The 18,425-nt window shown below is 49.0% G+C and overlaps 1 protein-coding gene and 2 long non-coding RNA genes across 48 annotated transcripts in view; 1 reads left to right on the top strand and 2 right to left on the bottom strand.

The window, feature by feature from the left end:
* Positions 1-9,334, bottom strand: part of RT1-T24-3 (RT1 class I, locus T24, gene 3) — a 39,369-nt gene extending 30,035 nt beyond the window's left edge. The window contains exons 1-9 of one of the 18 annotated variants that reach the window (XR_015644956.1): positions 9,216-9,334; positions 4,866-5,162; positions 3,137-3,409; positions 2,556-2,831; positions 2,288-2,428; positions 2,078-2,125; positions 1,845-1,892; positions 1,396-1,712; positions 1,162-1,292 (exon numbers count right to left, since the gene is read on the bottom strand). Coding sequence is in view for 5 of the 18 variants with exons in the window: in XM_087598057.1 (XP_087454183.1) it covers positions 1,828-1,892; positions 2,258-2,428; positions 2,556-2,831; positions 3,137-3,409; positions 4,866-5,162; positions 9,216-9,267 (1,134 nt within the window). In the remaining 13 variants the exon portion in view is untranslated. 18 annotated transcript variants of the gene reach the window in all.
* Positions 1-18,425, top strand: part of LOC147998448 (uncharacterized) — an 83,426-nt gene that overhangs the window by 34,597 nt on the left and 30,404 nt on the right. For 8 of the 29 annotated variants that reach the window (XR_015645358.1, XR_015645356.1, XR_015645351.1 and 5 more), the window contains 4 exons: positions 2,318-2,441; positions 4,608-4,831; positions 10,002-10,089; positions 10,894-11,356. The exons of 2 other annotated variants lie outside the window; for them this stretch is intronic. This is a non-coding gene — a long non-coding RNA (uncharacterized LOC147998448). Of the gene's footprint in view, positions 1-664; positions 1,234-2,317; positions 2,442-4,607; positions 4,832-9,263; positions 9,513-9,623; positions 9,758-10,001; positions 10,090-10,893; positions 11,357-11,976; positions 12,855-18,039; positions 18,096-18,425 lie in introns of those variants that run through there. 19 more of the 29 variants (XR_015645375.1, XR_015645365.1, XR_015645352.1 and 16 more) reach the window with 9 other exon arrangements.
* Positions 11,654-12,093, bottom strand: LOC147998449 (uncharacterized). Its single transcript, XR_015645383.1, has 2 exons — positions 12,008-12,093; positions 11,654-11,872 (listed from the first exon to the last, which is right to left on the bottom strand). It is a non-coding gene; the product is annotated as an uncharacterized LOC147998449 (long non-coding RNA).

Genomic DNA, 18,425 nt, shown 5'->3' with positions numbered 1-18,425 from the left:
GTATTGTTGTCTATTACCCGCCAGGTCCACACCGAGGTGCCCCAAGATATCTGCTAGATATCTTGGCGGAAACACATTCCAGCCGCACACTTTCCTACACTCAAACCCTCATATAAAAGAACACATAGGGTTGGGGATTTAGCTCAGTGGTAGAGCGCTTGCCTAGGAAGCGCAAGGCCCTGGGTTCGGTCCCCAGCTCCGAGAAAAAAAAAAAAAAAAAAAAAAAGAACACATAATACAATAGTCTTTGACCCCAATGATAAGATATAATTGCCCACTTAAACATACAAAGCCTGGTACCATCCATCCCTTGAGAACATTAATAACAACTTGTAAAGACACAGAGCAGAATCTTAACATCACCTGCCATGTTGTCCTGCCATGGTTTTTCTCCCCTCTCTCCCTCCTGTCTCTTCCTTTCTCTCTTCCTTTCTCTCCTGTCTCCTCCTCTTCCTTCAAACTTCTCTCCCACCCATCCTTCCTTCTCTTCCAACGACAGGCCTCCTTCTATCCGGTACCTGCCCCTCACCTGTACTTTACAAATTCAATGGGGAGGTGGTTCTGGTGAAGTCACCTGAGTTCTGAGTCCATGACTAGGCAGCTGTCCTTGGGGCAGTGGAATTAGCATCAAAATACAGATAACTTCAGGGCAAACCACAACTAGGGGAGAACCTCCTCTGAGGGCCCTGGAAGGAGGCAGGAGCTCAGGAGAGTTTAGTTCATCTTTGTAGCCCATAGTATCCCGAGAGCAGGGCCCTTGTGATGTCTGGTGAGACAAGAGTGGAAAAACACCTCCTACTCCTGTCACACTTGGCATCCACAGGGAGAGCAAGACAGGAAGCATCCACAGGAAAAGAATAGGCCCAGTCCTCCACATGAAGAAAAACACAGGAAATAAACACAGAAGACAAAGCCGCAGTCAGGACAGCAGCCTGGGCTGCTCATCATCCTGGGGACAGGACAAGGATCTGGCATCCTGTGACCCTGTGATCACAGACGTGTGCTTCATAATGATGAAAAGAATAGAGCACAGAGATGACACAGCCAAGGAGTGACCCCCAAAGATGACAACACACTGAGCTCCACCTGGGCACAGCCCTGTCCACACTCAGCTCCCAGAGCCCCACCCTGTCCCACCAGACACACAGCTTAGTGACACGATTCTGGAAGCTTCTCCACCTGCCATTTACTTTTCAGAAAACAAACTCAAAAAGAACCTTTAAGTATTCTGAATCCAGTAATTTAAAAAGCCATCCACACTTGCGTCAAGGATGTGAACAATCAAGTTCACACTCAGATTCTCCCCCCCTTCCCCCCGGAGCTGAGGATCCAACCCAGGGCCTTGCGCTTTCTAGGAAAGTGCTCTACCACTGAGCTAAATCCCCAACCTCTCACACTCAGATTCTTATTCTCAGTGTGAAGTGAGGGGCTGAAGCTCAGGGTGGCACAAAGGTTCAGGATGCAGATGTCTCCACCACCGACCCCCCAGGCTGGACCAGCAAGGTTGGCCTTGGTAGGGAACACAGGCAGTGCAGGGACAGGGTCCTGAAGTGCAGGGCAGGCTGGGCTCCACAGTTCTTCACACTGAAGCCATAGAATCACAGGGAACATCAGACACTGGTGTCTAAAGAGAACTGAGGGCTCTGGATGTCACAGGAGAGACCTGAACACATCGTCTGTCACTCAGTCCACTCCAGGCAGCTGTCTTCATGCTGGAGAACGAGAGTCAAAAACATCACTGTGAAGACAACAGCATAACAACCCTCCACTCACAGGGGATTCTGGGAGTCCCTGAAACCCAATCATGTCCACATTGCCCCTCCCCAGTCAGACACCAGAGTCACCTTTACAATCTGGGAGAGACACATCAGAGCTCTGGGAGCTGTCCCTGCCTAGGGTAAAACAAGTGATATGTATATGTATATGTGTATATATATGTATATGTATGTATTCATATCACAGTACAACTGAGGCCCTCAGAAGATTTCTCTGGAGGAGCTACTATGGATTCCCAGAGCTCCCCACATCTCCAGCTTCACTCCAATACCCTCAGGGACACTCCTGCCCCCACACTAACCTGGAGCAGGGGTGTAGTCTCCTCATATTCCACCTGTGAGAAGAAAAGCTGTGAGAGTTCAAGGAAGGTCTTGACAGGAGGAAGTTTCCAGAACTGACAGAGGACCCAGTTGGAGACAGCAGCAATGAGGGGTGTGGCTGTGCTTCCCATTAATGAGCAGAGCGCTCTTCTAAAGGAAGCTGAGGGGAAACAGACCCTGCCCTTTCCTACCTGTGTTTCTCCTCCTCTTCCTCACAACAGCCACCACAGCTCCAATGATCACAGCTCCAATAATGGCCACAGCAGAGACGGCTCCAACGACAACATAAATGACATTGGTTTCCATGTTGGAATCAGTGGATGAAGGAGGCTCTGGGAAGGACAGGTACAGGAAATGAAGGTGGGGGTCATGACCCCAGCTCTCAGCCCTGACCAGCTCAGGGTCTGCAGAAGGCTCCAGTGTTCCCTGACCCCAGCTCTGCACCCACACCCTCCTTACCCCATCTCTGGGTAAGCGGCTCAGGCAGCCCCTCATGCTCCACATGGCATGTGTACTTCTGCTCCTTCCCAAGAGGCACCACCACAGCTGCCCACTTCTGGAAGGTTCCATCCCCTGTAGGCCTGGTCTCCACAAGCTCCATGTCCTGGGTCAGGTCCTCCCCATTCAACTGCCAGGTCAGGGTGATGTCAGCAGGGTAGAAGCCCAGGGCCCAGCACCTCAGGGTGACATCACCTTCAGGTCTGGGGTGGTGTGTCACTGTTGTCTGTGGAGGGTCTGCAGCAGACAGACAGACAGACGCTGGTGTCTCCAGTGGAAAAGCAGAAGTGGGAGACACCCCTGAGGACCCTTGGGACACATTAAGAGAGTAGAGATCTCTGAGGTGGTAGATGACCACAGTCTAGGAGACTGGAAAGAGTTCACATCTGCTTGTGGGAAGCTCTCCCCAGCACATTGGACCCACCCAGGTAGTCTACGTTCCTGTGCCAGAGTGGCTATAGGAGCTCACCACCAGCTCCTGAGTGAGCTCTCACCCTGCTGGCCACAGGGAGGAGGGCTGGGCTTGGAAGGGGTGTCATTACCAGTTCGGGTAAAGTTCTCTCCTCCCATAGTTAAGTATCTCTTTAGCCACAGGACACACTCCTTCTCCAAGTAGGTCTTCTCTCTCTCCAGCCAGTACTCATTGTTTTGCCACTTGTGCTTGGTGTAGCCAGCAATGAAGGTGGCTGCTGTATATTGCATAGAGTCCAAGTCCAAGGTCAGGTAATCCCTGCCATCGTAGCCATACTGCCAGTGCCCTGTGGTCCTGTTGTCCTGCATCTCACAGCCGTACGTGAACTGGAGGGTGTGAGGGCCTAGAAGCCCCCAGGACAGACAGGCATGTCAGTGCCCACAGATGTATTTCCCAGGTCTCTCCATCATGGTCCCTGCCGCCCAGGCACTGCTCCCCAGATTCCCTGGGTTCTCCTTAGGATTGATGTTTGCACTCTACATAACCTGGTCTGGCTTTCCCCTCTGTCAGGGACAAGGCCCAAGATGCTCCAGGTCACAGTAAAAGAGCTGTGCATAGGGAGCTAGAACTCGGGCTTTGCTGTGTCCTTAGGCACCTTATTCACCCTCTGCGGCTCTGTTTGCCTTGTGCACAAGCCTAGAGCATGACCAGAGGACTCCAGGGCAGGCAGTCCCCAAGTCCAGCAGTAACCTCCCAGGAGCAGAGCGTGGCACTGAGCAGGATGGTAAAGGGCACACTGGGCTCACATCCCCCCTCTGCCCCATGGGTTTCAGGTCCAAGCCCTTAGTACAGCGGACGGGACTGCATGTGTGTCCTCCTCCACACTGAGTTTGTGGAGGTGTGACCACTCACGTGACCAGTCTTGTGGACTCTCTGATCACTTTAGGATCAGCAACCTCATCCATGAGGTCTGGATTGTTCCACACTGGCCTCAAGGCTCTTCACAGACTTGATTCAGCAGTGCTGAGCAGTGGGAAGTGTTTGCTAAAACCTTTAGTCCAAAATCTGTTTTCTGAGCTCATTCTGCCAAATCCTACCCTGCACTTGGCTGTACCATGACTGCTGGTATGAAAAGTCAGTGAGTGTCTCTGTCTCTGTCTCTCATTGTCTCTCTCTCTCTCTCTCTGTCTGTCTCTCTCTCTGTCTGTCTCTCTCTCTCTCTCTCTCTCTCTCTCTCTCTCTGACAAGATCCTTTAGCTCAGGGGCTGGGGATTTAGCTCAGTGGTAGAGCGCTTACCTAGGAAGCGCAAGGCCCTGGGTTCGGTCCCCAGCTCCAAAAAAAAAAAAAAAAAAAAAGATCCTTTAGCTCAGACTGGCCTGGAATTCACTATGAGTAGCCCAAACAGACTTTGAACTTCAGGCAACCATCCTGGCTTAGCCTTCCCAGTGTTGGATGATTTACAAGTGCGAATCACCATGCCTATCTTCTGTATTCCTCATAGATGATAGATGCACATCAGACCCATCCCCCAGTTTTAGATAAAGTTTCATCTCAGTTTTGAAACTCAGTGGCACTGGGTGTCTGTCTCTGTTTGCTTCAGTCAGTTTTGGCTTCAAAGAGGCACTGGCCTCAGGGTCACAAGGGTCTTCAGACATCTGAATGCCTTCCCATAGAAGTTGGAAGCACTTTGAAGACAAACGGTTACTTATGTTTGCTGGTTCCTGCCTCCCAGAAGACGCACACTATGGGTTACATCTGTGAATGTCAAACAGACCCTGGGCTCTGGGACGGTCTGTCAGGGCACTGAGGGATTAGGTGAGGCAGGTAAGTCTTCCTGCTGCCATTTCCAGACACATACCTGCTTGCTGGTAGAAGCCATCTGCTCTCTGACTCCGGTCACCAGAGCTGTTGTAGTATTGCTGAATGTTTCTCAGGCTCAACTGGAAGATCTTCATCCGATTGGTGAAAACCTGGGTCTCCTCATCAAAGTAATATGGATTTTCCCTCAGCCAGTCAGCACAAGGCTCTGCCTCCATCTTCCTACTGTCATAGTGGATGAAGGGCTGGTTATCTACAAAGCCACTGGCAAAAAATGCAGGAACTCCTGGGCCCGGCTCTGTCACGGCTGAGTAAGAATAGTGCAGAGAGTGTGATCCTGAGGTAAGAAAAGGATTTAGTGTGAGGTACCAAGTGGATGCGCGCGCGCGCACACACACACACACACACACACACACACACACACACACACACACACACACACACGTAAATGAAAACAATAACAACCCACCAGCTAGGAGAGTCAGATTCCACACTGTGCACTAGGATAATTCAGAGAATCAACAAATGAGCGTTAGGGGCTGGGGCCATGGCTCAGAGGTTAAGAGCATGTGTCACTCTCATAGAGGACCTGGTTCAATTCTCAGCATCTACATGGCCTCTCCCAACCGTCTGTCCTTCCACCTCCAGGGGATCTCATGTCTTCTGACCCCCAAAGGGTGCGGTCTGTGTGTGGTGCACATATAAAGCTGCAGCACCTCAGTCTCTCCATAGCAGAGTTTTGATTTTGTTTTTAGTTAATTAAGGAAGGTAGGATACAAAGTCATGGGTTTCATCTTTTCTCCTTTGTGCATTTGTGCATTGTGCTTGTGTATAGTTATTTTGTATCCTAAGTGCTGGGGGCTGAACTCGGGACTCTGCATCCCAGACAGCTGCTCTCCGGAGCACTGCATGTCGTCCTAGCATTGTTTCCTTTCTGTGAAGATCATTTTAGGGCCTGAAGAGCTGGCACCTGCTGCTCTTACAGAGGATTCAAGTTTAGTTCCCACACCCACATGGCTGTTAACAACCACCTGTAACTCTAGTCTCAGGGGATCTGGTGTCCTCCTCTGACTTGGGCAGGTGTTTAACCTATGTGATGCACACCCCACCCCCAACCACCCCTACAGAGGCCAGGAGAGGGTTTCTGATGCCCTGGAAGTGGAGTTACCAGTGGTTTTACTGGGAACTGAACTCCCACCCTTTGCAAGAGCAGTATGTATTCTTTACTGGTGAACGACCTCTGCTGCCTCTGCCATTAGACTTTGTTACCATTTGAACCATCTAAGCAGCCTCTGCCATTACAGTCTGCTACCATTTGAACCACCTCTGCAGCCTCTGTCATTTGACTTTGTTACCATGTCCTCTTCCCCTCACTGTTGAGTTCCACACTCCTTCTCCTTCTCCAGCTGCTTCCATTTCTTCCCTAGTTAAACACAGCTCTGCTGCTTCTGTTTTTTCACATGTTCTGTATCACCTGCCTCCTTTAAGATCTCTTCCATGTTTCTATCGTGTTTTGCAATCCTCCCATATATTTAAAAGCACATACACACATGGGTACATAATTTTGTTTTTTAAAAATGTTCATTTTTGAGACAGGCTCTCATGTAGCTGAGGCCGGTCTTGAACTTCTGATCTTTCTGCATCCACCTCCCAAATGCTGGGATTACAGGTGTGCACCATCATACTCAGCACACACACCCAAAATAATAATTTTAAACCGGAGTTCTAGAGATGAGAAAATTATATTTGTCCTTCTGAGGCTTGCTTATTAGAGTATTGATTTCATCTATGAGAGAGATTGAATCCATCTCTCACAGTATCATAATTTAATTTTGCCTTAAAATGTCATGGAATTTCATTTTATAGCCAAGTAAGATTTCATTGTGTTATATCAAACTCTAATGTGTATTTGTACTTTATTTTTTTTTTTTTTGAGGCGGGATTTTTCTGTGTAGGCTTTGCTTTTCCTTATCTAGTTGTCTGTGCATGCACACCCAGGCAGGATTTCCAGGTTTTGTGGGTGTTCCCTGTTTGGAAGGATGAGAAGCCAGCCCACATCCTGAAATACATACAGTAGTTATTTTCTGGGGTCAGGGTGATGTCCAGGGTTGCCTAGAACTCAGCAGTCCTCATACTCATCCTCCAAATGATTACAGGCCACAGGCGTGAGATACCATACCCAGCTCCATTTCAACTGCCTCAGTGTAGAAGAAAGCTGAGGGGGAGCCCAGGCTTCTCCCCTCTAACATTCTATAACCCAAAGCCTCAGGAGTCTGCTAGAGGCTCCTAAGATGAGCTGGTAGCTTGTGAGTGTCAGCCTGTGAGCCACAGCCAGAACCCCTTTTATCCCAACCTCTACAAAGTTTTCTGACTCTAAGTTTCTATGGTAGTAGGGGAAGTGGTGGACGGTCCACCCCCAATACCTGGACAGGCACTCCACCTACTGAGCTCATCTTCAGCGCTGAGTTCTCTCCTTGTTTTTTTTTTTTTAAGACTTATTTACTTATTTAATGTATATGAGTACACTGTCCGTGTCTTCAGACACACCAGAAGAGAGTATTGTCAGATCCCATTACAGATGGCTGTGATCAACTATATGGTTCCTGGGAATTGAACTCAGGACCTCTGGAAGAACAGTCAGTGCTGTTAACCACTGAGCCACCTCTCCAAACCTCTCCTTGTTTTTTGAAAAGGCAGCCTTTCCTTCCCAGAACTTGTGACTTTTACTTCTCCACCTACCTGTCACCTGAATCCTGTCACCTGTATCTTGTCACCTGTACCCTGTCACCTGAATCTTGTCACCTGTATCCTGTCACCTGAATCCTGTCACCTTAACCCTGTCACCTGTACCCTGTCACCTTAATGCTTCCTATGCTTCCTTGACCTCCTGCCTAGGAAAGTCTCCTTTCTTCTGCTGTGCACCTTCACAAGGGGCCCCCAAGTCCATAAACACATCTGCTATCTGATAAGGCACCCAGCACAAGAAAGGAGTTAGAGACAGGGAACCCCAGGACAAAGGATCTGTCTCATGCAGTTGGGCAGACTGTCCCATGCCCAGCAGGGTTCTCTGTAGAACTGCAGGGTACACAGGCTGAGCTTGCAGTCAACTGTGAAGGCAATGTTATGTTTCAGGTTCTTCCTTGAGGACCTTAGTCTGTCCCCCTCTTTAACTGGTAAGGGCCTTCCACATGATGGAGGAATTTCTGCCGATTTAATGTAAGTCCCACCCAAAAGCAGCCTCACAGAAACGTCTATAGTAATGTTCAGCCAAATATCTGATTGACACATGAAATTAGCCATTATAACCAGCTCGCAGAAATACATAATTGCACATGTTATGTCCATGAGTATTTGCATGCATCTGTACATGAAGCTGAGGCAGGAGGATCATGAACTCGGGGGTCACATAAATAGAATTCTATCTCAAAATAATTGACAATGACAACTGTAGAGAGATCCTCTTGTGTCCTGGATGGATGCTCACCTGACTATTAAAAAGCCTATGGCCTAAGCAGGAAATAGAGGTGGGATGAGGAATTCTGGAGAGGAGGAGTCAGGGAGAGGAGGTGGGGTGGCGGGTGAGGAAACACCTGGTACCTGAGCACAGGTAACCAACCAGTCAGGTGGCAAATGTAGCTTATGGTGGAGCCACAGTAGAGCCTAGCTACATCGACAAGGGGTCTGTAAATGTAACTTGAGTCTGAGTCTTAGTTCTGGGAGCTTGGGCTGGCAGGAAGAACCCGGACTTAACTTTATCAAATGACAATGCCTGGGAGACTTCTCAGCTAGTTAAGTCCCCTGATGCCACCCATAATGTGGAAGGAGAGGTGATCCAAACAGGTCGTCCTCTGACCTCCACATCTGGGCTGTAGTGTGGGTTGCAGGCTACACACATGAGCACACACAAACATGCATATGAATAAATTTACACTACAGTGTGCACAGTGTGTGCTTTATAAGCTAGCATACAGCTCACAGAAGCAGGCAGGTTGCTGGGGAGACAGCTCAGCTGTTCAGAGCACTCACTGCTCTTCCAGAACTTGGTGGTGTAGCTCTGAGCACCAGCTGGAGGGGCTGTGTAACTCTAGCTCTAGAGCGGGGCGTGTGATGCCCCCTTCTGACCTCTGGCACAAATACACACATACACGCAAATACTGAAAACCACATTAGAACATAAGGAAAGGGCTGGCTTGGTGGTGCATGACTTTAATTCCAACTCCCGTGAGGTCAAGGCCAGCCTGGTATACATAGTGAGTTCGAAGACAATCAGAGAGCTACTAAGTGAGACCTAGTCTTCTGCAAAATGGCCCGAAGTTCCCGGTTGGAGGTTTTCCTGCCCTAAATCTACCCAGAGAGGATGTGGCATACAGCCCACCCCATCCCTACTCACGGGCTCCAGTGTCTCGGGGGTGACTCAGGAAGCAGAAGATCAGAGCCCACATAGTGTCAGAGCATGGTGTCAGGGTTGTTTTAAGTCTTCTATGTCCTGAGAGAAACTAGAGAAATCGCAGCTGTCTGCAAGAACCAGTCACTGAAAAGCAGTGTGGGTGGAGTGTGTTAGAGAGGGAGGAAGGCAGATGAGGGCGGATGCGATAATGAGCTTTGGGCTGGATGTTTTTTCAGGGGTTCCTGCTGCCCACTAGGATCTGTGCCTTTCTTTTGTGGGGATGGATCTGCTGGCCTACTGGTTAGTGGCCCCTATGTGGGCTTTGAGCTCTGTGTGGGTTTTTGCTAAGTTTGGCTCTTTGCCAGCAGCTTTCAGCCTGTCTCCTTTCAGTTTGTGGTCGTCTCCTTCCAGCTTGTCGTCTCCTTCCAGCTTGTCGTCTCCTTCCAGCTTGTCATCTCCTTCCAGCTTGTCTCCTTCCAGCTCAGCCAAGGAGACTTCAGAGCCCACCCCTGGCCCTTTGTGGCTTTTTCACCACTTTCTGAGAGGTGAGGCCAGGTGAAAAAGTCACAAAGTTTGTCTTCAGACAGACCAGAAAAGAAGGCATCAGAGCTCATGTGAGCCACTAGCCATCCACCAGGTTGCTGGGATTTGAACTCAGGACCTCTGAAAGAGCAGTCAGTGCTCTTAACCTCAGAGCCATCTCTCCAGCTCTGGCTGGACTTCTTTTGTGTCTTTTCTACTTCATAGTGATAACTAACTTGCATCTCTGTGGACCTGCTTTCTTTTCAGTGGAATTACCTAATGCATCAGGGGCTCCCAGACAAGGTCCACTGTTCTACCTTAGTGTGCCGGTTGCTTTCTTTTTCCTTCTCACTAGGTAATTTCTTTTTTATATTATATTTATTATAATTCTTTTAGAAAATTTAAAATATTTTAAGTGTGTGTGTGTGTGTGTGTGTGTGTGTGTGTGTGTATGTGTATGTGTCTTAGTTAGGGTTTCCATTTTTGTGAAGAGACACCATGACCAAGACAAGTGTTATAAAGGGCAGCATTTAACTGGGCTGGCTCACGGGTTCCTAGGTTCAGTCCATTATCTTCAAGGCAGGAAGCCTGGCAGCATGCAGGCCGGTGTCGCGCTGGAGATAGAGATGAGAGTTCTACATCTTGTTCTGAAGGGAACCCTAGGACTGTCTTCCAGGCAGCCAGGGGAAGGGTCTCAAAGCCCACGCCCACAGTGACACACTTCCTCCAGTAAGGCTACACTTACTCTCACGAGGCCACACCCCCTAAGAGTGTTGCCTTGAGTTCTGAGCCAGCCTGGGCCACATAGTGAATTCCAGAGCAAGGTAGGGTAAAGATAAGACCTTGTCTCATGAAAAGGGCTGTGGAATTGGAGAGATGGTGCAGCAGTTGGGGGCCATGTGCTGCTCTTGCACAGGACTGGAGTTTGGTTCCCAGGCATTCATAGCCACCTGTAACTCCTTTGCTAATGTACCCACCCGAACTCCTCAGTCTCCTCCAGGCCCAGATACCTTTATAGGCTCATGTGCAAACACATGCTTAAAATAAAGAAAGAAGGGTTCCTGTGAGCTTCTTCCTGCCCTCAACATGTTCGGGGCAGGGCTAAGGGGTCGGGGCTCTGTCCCCTGATCACCTCTCTCACACCTTGGCCCCTGCACAGTGATCTGGGATCTGCCTCCGGTCAAGAATCCCAGACCCTTTGCTACCCTGAAGCTGGAGGACAAGTGTGCCTCTCCGGCCTGGGAAGGAGAAAAAGAAGAGCAAGAAGCAATTGACCCATTGCTGAAGTACAAACTGAAACGGACAGACGTAATGAACAGGCAGTGAGGACATTCCGAAAGTGGAACAAAAGGTAACAAACTCCACCAACCATGTTCTTCAGAAGAGGTCAGAATTGATCACCAGGATCCGAAATTTTGGGGTAACAACCTTCAAAGTCCACTGGAATCAGATGACTCCATGGCTAAACTTTTGGCGTGCAGGCATGAGACCTGGTGCTGGGGTTCTTTTTCCCACCCTTCTCCATCCCTCTTCTTTGTGCCCCCATCTACCCCCAAGCACTAGATAGGAGAGGAGAGGAAAGAGATCCCTTAATAAAGTCGGGTCAGAAAGTGGCAACAGTATCATTGGACTACTTCCTGCTGCCTGGGGGCATTGAGCTCCATGGGGTGAGTTTGATCTTTGCAGTCAGAATATCTAATTTTTTACTTCATGTTTCTTCTTATGAACGAGACCAACAGCATTCAACAGCCCAGCCTGCCCCTCTGAAAAGTCCCCAGGATTCCAAGCATGGCACAGTTGCAGAAACTGTCTGCCACTGGCAAAGTCATGGCCCTGCTAAGGCAGGAGGCAAATCATGGTCAGGTGACTTGAAGCAGCCCCACGTCCCCACAGCTGGGATTAAAAACAAAACCATATTCTTATAGTTCAGTGTTTTTAAGGAAACCAAGATTCCAAAATCCTCACTCTATGAGCTCGTCAGCCTGCGTGTGACTCTAAACTCCAGGGTGGAGCTTGGACTCCCCAGAGCAAGCTGGCCAGCCATATCGGTGGGCTGTGGGTTTGACTGAAGGCCTTGTCTTGAATAGCCAGCCATTGTTGTTCTTCTTGTGACTTGGGTTGGGTTTTGGTCTCTTACCCTGTTGCAGAGAGATAGCCATTGGTTAGGGTTTAATTTAATTTTTTTGTTACGATTTTATTGCTGTTGTGTTGGTCATGGGGTTATGTTGCATGTGTGCTGTAGCGTGTACAGAGAGGTCAGAGGACCCTTCTACCTTTAGAACATGGTGGAGTTCCAGGCAAAGAAGAGTTTGAAGAGGCCTCTTGGCTGTGGGTCCTTCCAGCCTTCCTTGGCAGCGAGGAGACAGGTAGGGGCTGTCCTAGCATCTGTCCTATCCCACCAGTCTGTCCAGTGCCGGGCAGTCATTGGCTGCAGCCTTCATCTGGGCAGGAGGAGGTGGACTCAGGTCACTGACTTCAGAGCACACACTTTACCCACAGAGCAAGCTCCCAGTTATGTGGGAAACACCAGTTCAGGCCATTACGTCCCTAGACCCACATGCTCTGAGGATCTCAACTTTTCAGTTCTGCAACATGAAATTTTGCTGTTGGGTACGGCTGGGTCTAACTGGTATTCCAAAAGAGTATTCAAGCTTGTGAACAGGAGCTAAGGGGGTGGCGACCATATTAAACCCTTTAAACCTGTGATTGGTGGCGTTTCCCAGTCCTTTAAAGGGGCTGAGGATGGGGGTGTGGGTGAGGGAGAGATGTCTAAGACTTGTACAGTGGGGGCCCTGAGATGGTTCTATGGGGAAGAACTCTCACCACCAAGCCTGATGACCTCAAGTCACATTGATTCCCAGGCCCACGTGGAAGGAGAGAACCAGTTCCCTAAAACTGTCCTATGATCTCTGTACACATTTATGTCATGGATGCACCTACACAGACCTACACACAAAACAAATGCTTCAAAAAAAACCCCCCAGAAAACAAAAAAAATCCCAATGCTGCTCCCCTATCCCCACCCCCGAATAAACCTTGAGCTGGCAAAATGACTGTTTGGAAAAGGAAATTACTACCAAGGCTATCGGTCTGATTGGATATGGGCAGTTTTCCGGTCGGCCTGTGGGGAAAAAGAAACTTAAGGCCAGGAACTGGAAAGTGAAAGTAGAGGAGCTGTGGGCGGGGCTTGTTCCCCAGCCAGCGCTCTTACAGGACAGTGCCTGGCTTCAGTACCTTGTTTACTGGCTTTGTGCGTTTGCATTCTGAAAGACTGAAGCTGTGGATGACACTGGCTGCAAGGTCCCAGAGGCAGTAATTAGGGTAACCCGCTCTCTTGAACCTTTGCCTAAAACTCTAGTGAGCGTGGGAGGCACAACCCAGCACCTGCTGGATAAAGGGTTACTTTGACTCATTCCTTTTTCTCTTGTGCAGTCTGTTGTCAGCCCTCCCAGGCTAAGGAGCGCCTAAACCCATGCTCTCTCCCTGTCCCCCCTTTCTTCTTTGCCATGCGTGTGCCAAAGATTAATTCTCCTGATGTTGATTTTAGAACAGGGACAGGACAGACAAAACTTCTACATAAGTCTGCTGGGGAGAGGAGAGCAGGAGGAGGAAGACAGGATGCTCATTGAGTAACAAAGGAATCCTTGTTTCTTTTACCCAGGCCCCGCCTTGCACTGCAACTTTCCAGCCAGGTTTCTACAGAAATCTCCACTGCCCTTTGTTTGCCATTTGTCCGCTGCTTAGCATTGACTACCTGGAACTGCCAGGCTCCCCAAACCTTTATATATAATCATTTCCCAAGTGAGTTCCCAAAGCCAAGGCTGCCTCTGGCCATAAGAGGTCAGTGTGAGGGGCTGGAGCAGTGACTCAGTGGTTAAGAGCACTGGCTGCTTTTCCAGGGGATCTGGGTTCAAATCCCAGCACCTGCATGGAGACGGAGGCTCACAACCACCTCTAACTCCAGCTCCAGGGGTGATAACGACCTCTTCTGGTCTCTGAGGGCACCAGGCATGTAAGGGATGCACAGATATGCATGTAAACAAAGCATGCATTTAATACATTTAAAGAAGGTTTTAAGAGATGGGTGTGATAGAACACCTGACCATCACCATCATGGGACAGGAGCTGCCCTGGTGACTGAGCCGAGACCCCACCTTGTGGCCAACAATGGCATAGGCCACATATAAAATTGAGGGGGCTGTTGGCATTTTTCTGTTGGGAACAAGGGAGCTAACTTTATAGATAGCTGCCCTCCTAGAGTCATTAGCCGCCACCTCCTCCCTGCTCGCTGCCATTGGCTGATACTAAGGTCGTTAGTGCATCTTAAAGGAAACCTAAACCAGGGCAGGGGCAGTTGGGAGGCACGACCACCCGAGGTTATACCCAGTGATCCATACACTGCCTTGAGTTGGACCCATTACTCATGGGTGAGCCTTTCCGTCATTTTCTGAGGGGTTGGTACTGTCCAAACTCATTAGAATGTGGTCTGCTGTGTGAGATGAGAATGCCCTGCCAGAGTTTAGTCTCTGTTTGTTTTATAAAGTGTCCAGACAGAGAGCAGCCTGAGGGAGGGAGGGAGGGAGGACTTTATTCAGTTTATAATTCCAGGTTACAGTTATCAGGAAGCCAAGGAAGCAGGGATTTAGAACAGCCAGCCATGCCACAGTCAGAAACACAGCCAGCCATGCCACTGTAAGATAGATCCATAGCCAGCTATGCCACAATCAGAGGCACAGCCAGCTATGCCACAATCAGAGGCACAGCCATCCATGCCACAGTCAGAGGCACAGCCAGCTATGCCACAATCAGAGGCACAGCCATCCATGCCACAGTCAGAGGCACAGCCAGCCGTGCAATCAGAGGCACAGCCATCCATGCCACAGTCAGAGGCACAGCCATCCATGCCACAGTCAGAGGCACAGCCAGCCGTGCAATCAGGCACAGCCATCCATGCCACAGTCAGAGGCACAGCCAGCCATGCCACAGTCAGAGGCACAGCCAGCCATGCCACAGTCAGAGGCACAGCCAGCCATGCCACAGTCAGAGGCAGAGAGAATTAGTGCACACTGTAGGCTCGTTTGTTTGCTCAGTGCAGTCTTTTCACTCATAGAATGGAGGACCCGCTGCTGAGGGAATAGTAAGACTGTCCATTGTCCAATCCAGTGAGTTTGTAGTCCCTGGACGTAGCATGTTTGGGAAAGTGGCTGGGAAGTGGAATGTCCCCACCCTTGGTAGTGAGAGATGCTGCTGAGTACAAACTATCCCCTAAATGGGGAAGCCTACAGGAAGGAGACTTTATCAGCAGATAAGGCAAAAAATAATAAAATTAGTAAAAAGGAAGCTAAAGATGCTAACTTGCACATTCTACGCTGGTAGGGTGAAAAAAAAAAAACACCCCACAGACGTCAGTTCCACACGGGGCTAGAGAGCTTATCCTGAGCTCCAAAGCCATGGGCACGTGGGGAGACAGATCCAGGTAGTGGGGGTCCGCGATACGAAGAGTAGCTGATTTAAAGGCTTGGCACTTCCATGAAAGAGACAGTATCTATTTCAGCATTAACAACAGCCCCATACAAGGAAATTTGGTGTCCCCAAAGTTTCCCTTCCTGATCTAGTAAAATTAGGGGCAGCGTTACGCAGGCTCATGGGAACCCCTGTGGTGTGTCTGCAGGATGTGAGAGTGAGGAGGGGAGTGCAGCAGAGGAGGTGAGGCCGCCCCACGCACCCCTTTGCTGCCTTCTGGTGAACTTTAAATGCCAGTTTGACAGAACCCAGAGTTTCAGGGGAACAGAAACTCAGCTGAGGAGTTGTCTACATCAGATTGGCCAGTGGGCATGACTCTGGGGGGTTTCCCTGGTTGACCGTACTTACTATCTTAGGCTGTGCCACCCTAGGCAGGCGGTCCCAGCCGCATAAGAAAGCTGAGCACAGCCCACACCTGCCAGTTAGCAGCCATGTCTTTCATGGTCCCTGCCAAACTTCTCTGTGTCCTTGGTCATATGTGTGGGGTGACAAGCAGGCAACGTGGACACATTCATTTCTCTTGACTGTGGACGTGGTGTGAGCAGCTGTCTCAGGCTCCCGCCACCGTGGCTTCCCTCCGTGATGGACTGACTGTACCCTGGAATTGTAAGCCAGATAGACTTTCCCATCCCTGCTTTATGTTTTGGCTAAAGTGCTTTATCTCAGCAATAGAAAAGAAACTAGAACACATTGCTAGGGTGATTTGCAGCAACATGAGGGGAATCCACCTGTGAGACCTTAGATAGTGGGTCTGCATAGCTAATGTGGTGGGCTGTGGACAAAGGCAAGGCCTTAGAGTGCACAGTTAGGAATCAAAAGGTGCAGTGTGTTTAAGCTGTTGCTGCCAGTGCACACTCTGGCTTTGTCACATGAGTCTGCCGCAGCCTTGTTTCTGAACAGGTAAGGTCACCCCACCCTGTGGACCACGGAACCATGGTCCAATTACAGGAAACAAAGACACTATTGTCCTCAGTGTGTAAGCCTGCCTTTGGATTACACTATGCTAGAGTGGTTTTAAAGGCTGAAGGACGACTCAGCAATTCACAGCACCAACTGTTCTTGGAGAGGACGGGGGTTCAGCTCCCACCACTTACACAATGGCTCACAACTGTCTGTAACTCCAGGTCCTGGGAACTGATGCTTCTTCTGGCCCCCAGTGGCACCAAACACACCATGGCACACAGATATGCATTCAGGCACTCCCACAAAATAAAAAAATATTTTAAAACTTGGTATTTGAGTTGCTGACTTAAGTCTTACAAAAGCAAAGAACTGCTCCAGCAGGGGATCCAGTTGGTTAGAACACATGAAACCCTGAGTTTTGTAGTCAGCACTGCATAAAGCATGCATTATGTCACGTCCACAGCCACCGAGCAAATATGAGGCCAGCCTGGGGTACACGAGAGACCCTGTTTCAAAACATAGACACCAAAACAAGACAACAAACAACAAACAAACAAAAAACCACAAAACATTGTTAAGTGAGTTTGGGCTTGGGATTAGGACCTGTTTTTTGAATGGCCTTAAATATACCTCTGTCATCCTGCTCCATGGATTTATATGAAGTGGCATTCTCAGTACTGATGACTGTCAAATCAAATTATCAATAACAATGAAAAACATCAAGGGCACTCTGTTCTTCAGGATCAATACTTGGCCGATATTCAGTCCCATCCCTGCCCACGTCTGTTTTCAGGAGCTTAGTAGCCTAGGCTGGCCATGAACTCACTGTGTAAATGAGGATGACTTTGAACTCCTGATCCTTGTTTCTCTACTTCTCAAACGCTGGGATTACAGGCCTGCCACACCTGACCGAGTTTAAATTTAAAAAAGCAAGCCACATAGAAATTTGCTTTAGTTTTTAATAACTTATAAAAATTATATATGTATGTCAAATAATACTTTTTGGTTGGTTGGTTGGTGGTTTTTCAAGACAGTTTCTCCATGTTGCCTTTGCTGTCCTGGAACTCTCTGTAGACCAGGCTGTCCTCAAACTCAGAGATCCACCTGCCTCTGCCCCACAAGCGTTCAGATTAGAGGTGTGCACCACCACCACAGGCCAAAGAAGTCTTAAGGAGAAAGTTTTAGAAGCCTCGCTCTGATGGATTAATTTATATTCCATATCCATGATACTTTCCTGCCCCATTGAAAACTACACAAGAAGGCAAGGCTTTGCTGGGAATCGGTAATGAGGGAGGCACCACTTCATGCACAATCCCATGGTCCAGACTGGACTGTGTTTACAGTACCTGGGAGATGCTGACTCAACAGGGGCCAAAAGAATTGGCATAGCACCAGGCATGGTGCCTCACTCATTTAATCCTAGCACTCAGGAGGCTGAGGCAGGCAGATCTCTCTGAGTTTGAGGCCAGCCTGGTCTATACAGTGAACTGCTAGCCAGCCAAAGCTACCTAGTGACACTCTGTCTCCAAAAAAAAAAAAAGTTAGGGGCTGGAGAGATGGCTCACTGGTTAAGAGCACTGGCTGCTCTTCCAGAGGTCCTGAGTTCAATTCCCAGCACCCACGTGGTGACTCACAGCCATCTGTACTGAGATCTGATGCCCTCTTCTGGTGTGTCTGAAGACAGCTACAGTGTGCCTAAATACATAAAATAAATTGGTCGGCCTTTAAACTCTTTCTTCCATAAGTTGCCTTTGTCATGGTGTCTTATCACAGCAAAGAGCGGCTCTAGGGGAGCAGACTCTTTTACGAATCTGGAGTTGCTTTAATAATTCACCAGCACCTTCAACTACTGAGACCTCACCAGATACTCTCTCTCCAGCAGCCACGGAGCTCAAGTTGCAGAAAATCAAACAGAAGCCCTCATTATAAGGTTGGGTGAGTTACAACAAAAATTGAAGTCTCAGCCTCAGAGAGGGTCAGCAGGTAAAGTAAGGGCATTAACTGGCAAAGAATGGGATCCTATAACTTGGGATGGGGGTGACTGGGAGGACCCTGTTGAAGCAGAGAACTTTGAATCTCGGGATTCTCAAGGGTTTACCTGACCTGAGGTAGCAGTACCCTCAGCCCCACCCCTTGAAATAATGCCTTTCACATGAGGAAATTAATCCCTCAGAGTGATAAACCAGCAGGGACTTTCCATGAAGAAAATGCCAGACAAGACAGTGTTAATGTTTCTCAAGGCCCACTAACAGTTTCTTCTAGACC

The sequence above is a fragment of the Rattus norvegicus genome, chromosome 20 (assembly GCF_021556685.1).
Source record: "Rattus norvegicus strain SHRSP/BbbUtx chromosome 20, alternate assembly SHRSP_T2T, whole genome shotgun sequence".
Lineage (NCBI taxonomy): Eukaryota > Metazoa > Chordata > Mammalia > Rodentia > Muridae > Rattus > Rattus norvegicus.
The sequence above is the reverse complement of the archived record's forward strand: the minus strand, read 5'-3'. Positions and strand labels throughout refer to the sequence as shown.